General features: G+C 36.5%; 1 protein-coding gene across 5 annotated transcripts; it reads right to left on the bottom strand.

Moving 5' to 3' along the window:
* Positions 1-274: 274 nt before the first annotated feature.
* On the bottom strand, positions 275-4,499 carry LOC127085934 (uncharacterized). 5 transcript variants are annotated; one of them, XM_051026501.1, is made up of 10 exons: positions 4,262-4,499; positions 3,838-4,002; positions 3,133-3,248; positions 2,697-2,805; positions 2,541-2,580; positions 2,144-2,233; positions 1,945-2,044; positions 1,670-1,809; positions 1,447-1,549; positions 275-1,332 (listed from the first exon to the last, which is right to left on the bottom strand). In XM_051026501.1, the coding sequence occupies exons 2-10, from the start codon at positions 3,974-3,976 to the stop codon at positions 556-558; spliced, it is 1,614 nt and encodes a 537-aa protein (XP_050882458.1). In that variant the 5' UTR covers positions 3,977-4,002; positions 4,262-4,499; the 3' UTR covers positions 275-555. The 5 variants fall into 5 exon arrangements, with proteins under 5 accessions (XP_050882458.1, XP_050882447.1, XP_050882434.1 ...); XM_051026490.1 differs by having other exon boundaries at positions 3,838-3,997; XM_051026477.1 differs by having other exon boundaries at positions 3,838-4,075; positions 4,262-4,498.
* Between the last annotated feature and the right edge of the window lie 2,549 nt (positions 4,500-7,048).

Here is a 7,048-nt window from a genome sequence, read left to right as displayed (position 1 = left end):
TTTGATTTAATATATAAGTGTATAATATTTTGACTTAATGTTTACGTCTTATCAAGTATATCAAATTTTTAATAAAAATACTTCCCATGAAAAAAAATATTATTCTAAGTATTAATATGAAAGATAATTCCGTAATATCTACTACGTATTAAAATAAATATATTATTATGAGTTTAAAATGTGTCTTATTAATTGCCCCAACGGACAATCCTTTTGGTGTAAATCAAACTGCCCCAACGGACATCTGCAGATACTAATCTCTTCCTCTTGGAGATAATTGAAATCCCTTCAAATGTTTGACCTCTTGTAATAAATATTTTTTCTATATACACCACAATGGATCAAACGTCCAACTAAATGGTAATAATAAGACCCAAATATGTGGTTCAAGGAGAACCTTGTATACGTATATTTGACTACCTAACCATTATTAAATCATCCCCTATGGTATACAAAACGTGTAATAAGTTATTGAGATTTGGTGTTACATCTTGACAATATGCCTCAATCAAAGGCTCAAAATCTCATGTCTTCTTTCCTCTCCTCGCCTCTTGGTTAATGCGGAAAACTACAGCACAAATATTTTCTATGCCTGCTCAACTTCTTTGGTTTATTTGAAGACATACCTTGATTTACAACGGCATTAGTTTTTTTCTTCATTCTCGACTTGCCTTTGTAATCTGAAGAGATGCCTTGAATCAAATCAGTGTTTAGTTGCTTGTTGCTGCGCCGTGTTGATTGGTCCAGAATTCCTCCATTTTCCAAAGAATATGAACTAACACTAACCTCATTTTGATAACAAGGTTTAACCGTTTTTATGGAAAACGAGTCAACTCGCCCATATTTTTTCATGCAAGGTGACTCTTCATTGGCAAAGCTAGAAGTCGCAATCGGGGAACGTAACCGGTATTCCCTAACCATTGAAATGGCCTTGTCTAATGTTTCTAGAGCCTGTTCGACCTCCGAGCGGATATATACACCCCTCTTACCATTTTGTGCAACTCCACCAACTTTGTCATTTGGAATGTCATTTGCTTTCACATCGTTCTCCACACTTTCTACAATCTCTTCCTTACCTAATTCTACAATCTCACCAAACGTTTCGCTGTTTTCTAGTACTGTTGCATTCGTTGCTGATGGCACGACATTATTTGCAACTTTTACTTCACCCTTCTTACTTTCAACAAGATCTTCAGCGGGGTGAATTCTTGCAACTTGCGGAAGCTCCCCGCTACTCGTGCTATATAAAGCCTCGCGAATTCTAGCATATAACGGATCCCCCAAAGCCTTGCTGAATTCTTCTTTATCTTGGCTCATCACAGAAGCCACAACCTATAATATTATCATAATAGATTAATTTCAAAAGATGATAGAAAACAGTACCAAATAGTAATTCAAGCGTAAAAGAAGTTGAATGTCAAAGTATAACCGAAAAGGAACTGCAACCTTCTGATAAAGCCTGAAACCGTTGCCAATGAGTTGCCTTGAAATAAAGTTTATCAAAGACGGAGGAACAAAATCCACCTTTACATCCATATTTGCTATGGTCCTACAAAATTTTAACTATTGAATTAGGATTTCATATTAAAAATCGTTTTCGTTGTGGTACCGTTCCATTTCAGTTAAACCATAATTGTTATGCTAAACTACACCTAAAAGTAAAACTCACCGAAAGTAACTTCTTTCCGGTGTACACTTTTGCAGAGCAAACCCTCCCACTAAATCAATTCTCACGACATCGTTTGCTTCAGGAATTGCTTCATCATTGAAACTAGAAAGAGTCTCCGCGACACTCTTTGAATCAGGAACCTGAGAACAAGTTAAGCACAAATTTATTGAAAACCTCAATCTAGTCTATAATTAACTTTCTCTAAAAAAATACTTTTAGAAGAAAATAAAAAGCTTCTCTAGAATTAAAAAGTAATGAAAGGCCCAGATGATTACCGAATTCGTAAGAACAACAACTAAGTCCTCTTGAAAGTACTCAAACAGATAATAGTGCACTACAGCTTCCCTCATAGACAGAGGCCACGAAACCTTCATCCTTTCTTACAAAATTCAGAGCAAAATCGGAATTTAGAAATGAAAACCTTCAAAGGGGGATCGAAAAGTGATAGTTTTAGTTAATGCTGGCATCACATACCTCACTAGTGATATCTGTTCCCCAATCTGGACCTTCTGTAAACATTCACTGGATAAGATTTTGAAAGTAGGGATAGTAGATTGAGGCCACCTAAATGAGCATTTTTTAAACGGTGTCAGATTGAAGTATGAATTCATGTAGCACCGGCACTATAGATTCAAATCGTGTCCGGTGTTGGGTTTCAATGCTTCATAGTATCAAGAAAATAACTGAGACATAACCTCTGTAGCACCGGCACCTCTGAAAAAAGGCGTGTCTGTTTCCGACACAACATCGACACCGGTGATTATGTTCAATTTGTTCATTTTTTTTAAATTATTACCGGTGTCTATATGTCGGTGTCGTGTCCGGTACCTATGTCTGTGCTTCATAGCATATAACACAAAATAGTTCTCACCATTTTTTGTAAAGAGAGGTCTGCCATGAGATACATAAACCTGCAATGATGAAAATAACTCGTTCAGATTTTCGAGTTGATATCAATAATATGGTTTTTGAAGTTTGTCAAAAAAGGCCGATGATAAAACTTTTCATTTGCCCCGGTGTGACTTACAAACATCAACAGGTCCATCCACAAAGCCTTCCACTAGCATTGTATGAAAGGGAGTTCCCTCCGGTCCTTGACGATACATAACACGAAACTCGTCACTATCCTGTTTTAACTATTGGAAGAAGTAAAATTATCAACTGCGACCTGATAACTTGATTACAAAAAATCAAGTATCTTCATCCTAAACATTAAAGATTCACGTTACAAATGTGACACGAAGTTTGCATTAGTCCATTGAATTTTAAACAATAGAGCACTGTTGACAGAAATCACAGAGCCGACATTTCTATGAAAGGAAGTTATCAATTAAACTTAGGCATACAAAACAAAACAATTTGAGATCTAAATGAATGGAAGATCACATATATAAGGGGAAAAACAGTTTATCATGAAAACAAAGCATAGTGAAACAGCAGAAGCCAGAGAATGAATAACATACTTTCCAATCGTTATGTGGTGTATTAGACCGGCCACGATCATCTGAAGCACTCCTCAACATATCAAGAAAGTTAGATATTTCTGCAGTCTTACGTTCTATTAATTTCTCCTTATATCCTACACAAAACCAAACAAAGCTAAGAAACTAAAATAACTTTTCCACCAAGCTGATACAAGTTCTTCCTAAATGATTTCAAAAGAAAGCGTAAACAGTCATTTTTGTCCTTGAATGTGTGCGACGTTATCACTATAGTCTCCAAGTGTATCGAAAGTACAAAAATATTCCCAAATGTATCACTTCTTAGTCAATATAGTCCTAGAGTGTTTCTTTTTTAGTTAGTTTAATCTTTAAATGTGCCTTCTGTATATCAGTTTGGTCAGGACCATCTTCGAGGGCGCGCAACGCAGGCTACCGCACAGGGCCCACAGTTTGACACGTTTAAACTGTGACTATAAAGGGCCTTATAAAACATTTTTCAACCATGATAAAATAGGCCCCTATATGATTTGCAATAACACTTCAGCTGTGGTTAACCTACACAGCACATCCAAAAACTTAAGACGGTCTAGAGACCTGAGTTTGGTCCATAAATTACTACTATCAAAAGACAACCGGGGGACATTCCAAACTACATTGACAACACCACACACATTTAGGCGTGAAATTAACTATTTACTCCGAAAGAAATTAAAGAATGTTAATCACCTTCATCTTCTAGCTCTGATGAAGGTAGGAGTTGACTTCTTACAAGCTTTTTGAGTATCTCAACATTTGTAAGATCATCGGAGGCAAGAGTCCTATCCAGCCTCTCCCTATACTGCACAATCTTTCGTTTCTTCTCCATTTTAGCATATATTTGAGAAACCTTTTCTAAAAAATTCATATCAGGCAAAGATTCCAACCATTCATATTATTCCCAAACTCATCCAAAATTTACCACAACCTATGGTTAAACAAGATAACAAATCAGGCATAATATAGTTCTCGTCACATCATTCATAGTAAAATACAACAAATTGCTAACAAAGATTGAATAAGTTTCCAACAAACCAGAAAAAGTCAAAACAAAAACCTAATTCGATATTGAAGTCAACATACACAACATGCACATGAAAATCAAATTCAATACCAAAAGATGAAGCAGCAGCAGCTGAAGTAGTGATGATGGTGTGAGGAGAAGAATCCAGAATAAGAAAAAAGAAGATCTAAAACGGAGATCCAATATTCAAGACAGATTCAGTTGATGTGATGGAACAACAAATCGGATACACAGCCAAAAGGTTTATGTGACTTTTGTTGAGTTCATATAAGAAAAGTCGAACTTTCCCAACGACCTTTTTCTTCGGAAGGACAAAAAGAAATGTTCTGTAAGAAAAATAATTAACTTTATACTTTAATATGTTTTTTTCATTTTTTTTACACAATACTCCTACGTTTTATTATCTCATAAAAGTGTTCTGTTTTTTTTACACAATACTCCTATGTTAAATATAATGAATATTTTTTTTAATTATCCAGATTTTAAAAAAAAAATTCTAAAATAATTAAATTTTTAAAAAAAATTCTAAAAATAGTCATTTTTGGCCCTAAATTGCACCTAGGCACCACCCTAGTTGGCGCCTACCCTTTAGGGTAGGGCAAGTCGCCACTAGGAGTGGCGCATACACTCAATTTATTTTTTATTTTTTATTTTTTTTAATATGTTTTTTTTTTAATTTTTTTAATTTTTTTTAATATATTAATTTATATTTATTATAAATTATATTAATTTATATTTATTATAAATTATATTAATTTATATTAATACATATATATAAATAAAATTATTTACAAGATATATATATATATATATATATATATATATATAAATTTATATATATATTAATTTAATTTATAAGTAATTAATGTTATTTATAAATTTTGGGGAGAATTAGGGTTAATCATGTTAGATAGGTATAACCTAATTCAAACCCTAATTCCCCCTAAGACTAATTAATCAAGTGCGACACTAATTAGGGTTAAATACATTGGTGTACAACCTAGATCTTGTCCTATAAATAAAGTGTTATTTCCTTGCATTTTCTTCACCACTATTTCCTATCACTTTCTCTATCAGGTTGAGTTCATGGCATCCCCCAGACCGTCATCATGGGAGCGGACATCATCAAGGCACCCGGATCCAGAACCAGTAATCTTAAAAAGGGACGGGCATGTTATTTTCTCGCCTGTGAAACCCCCACTGGAGATGAAATTTTGGAACATTCGTTCGTTGGACCAACTAAAAAGATCCTTGATGTCTTGGTTAGAGGGAGATTACGAACCTGGTGAAGTCATCAGAAGGATTCAGAGGCTTAGAAGAAGTATGTCATTTGAAACTGGAGAAACGGTATGTTCGTGGGTTGAAGTTGAAAGCGACATTGATTGCATCCAAATGATGCATGGATCAGACGACATAGTGTTAACTGTTGTAATTTCCTAGATTTTTAGGGTTGTTTGTGATGTTGTTTGTGTATTTGCTATTGTTGTAGTACTTGTTGTTGTTTTAGTACTTGTTCTTGTTCCAGTATTTGTTTTTGTTTTAGTAATTGTTGTTGTAATGTTAGATGTTTGTGTTTGTTGTTCCAATGTCATCTTCTATTTGGAATAAAGAGTAAACTTTATTGATAAATAGCATTGGTACACAGAGTTATGAACTAATACAACTATGTAGTCGAAGTAGATCCACGATATGGACATTTGTTCTTATTATGCCCCAGTTGTCGACATATGCTACACTTCCTCTGCATTTTCTCTGCGACGTCCATTTCAGTTCTAATGCGCCTGCTGTTTGGGCGACCACTTTTATTCCGCCGCATCGATTCGTTGTGCCAAACAATTTCCCCGTCATACTCTGGCCAATATGCCTCCAATGCTACCACCGGAAAGGGATTGTCGTATACGTTAAGCAATGTTGCAACTTTATAGATGGGAGACACTGGCGATAATGCATCGAAGTGGCTGTGTGAACACGCTGCAATGACATGGGAACAAGGCATACGATAGGCCTGAAATTGACCACAGTCGCACCAACGGTCTGGTATTAGGACCCTATACTCTTGTCTAGGCAGCCCTTGGTTGTGGTCAATTGTTTCCTTGACACTAAAAGTGTGGCCATGGTGGTCGAATTCCGTAACCCGATGGCTGCTGGCTTTGGCAGATTCCTGCCTCATAAACTTCATGCAGGCATCACTATATACTTGACTCGTCTGCAACACTTCATGCCAGCGCCTGCTTCTTGTTACGAACAGCGTTGCCATCCGAAAATAGGTCGCACTCACCAATGCGGTTACCGGGAGCTTACGTATGCCCTTAAAGACGTTGTTCATTGATTCCACAAGATTTGTTGTCATGTGGCCCCACCTCACCCCATCGTCGTATGACCTAGTCCACTTTGCTCTGTCAATGTTATCGATCCACCTCCCTGCATCAGAATTTGCCAACACTATTTCCCGGCGGTAGTATTGGAATCCAGGTTGGTTTAATGCATACCCCGCGTTTATCAAATTTTGCTTCAAGAAGTTATCCTTGAACTCCCGCATAAAATTTTGAGCAATATGCCTGATGCAGTAGACATGGGTAGATGGGGAGCCATGCCAACCATTTGCTGGATTATTGTATGCACTGTCTATTGAAGCGTGCCTGTCAGAAATCACACAGATGCCAGCTTGTGGAGTCACGTGCGTTCGGAGATTCTTAAGGAAGAAACTCCAAGCAGCAGCCGTTTCTCCTTCTACCAATGCCTTCCACGTGTCACACCTTTGCATCATCAGGTTCCACCAAGTCTTCCCCAAGACAAGACAAGTGCAACCTAATCTGTACCAATGCATGTCAACCTATCCACCTAGTCTGCACCTATTCTGCAAGATTCCCACGCATG

The sequence above is a fragment of the Lathyrus oleraceus genome, chromosome 1, assembly GCF_024323335.1.
Source record: "Lathyrus oleraceus cultivar Zhongwan6 chromosome 1, CAAS_Psat_ZW6_1.0, whole genome shotgun sequence".
Taxonomy (NCBI): Eukaryota; Viridiplantae; Streptophyta; class Magnoliopsida; order Fabales; family Fabaceae; genus Lathyrus; species Lathyrus oleraceus.
The sequence above is the reverse complement of the archived record's forward strand: the minus strand, read 5'-3'. Positions and strand labels throughout refer to the sequence as shown.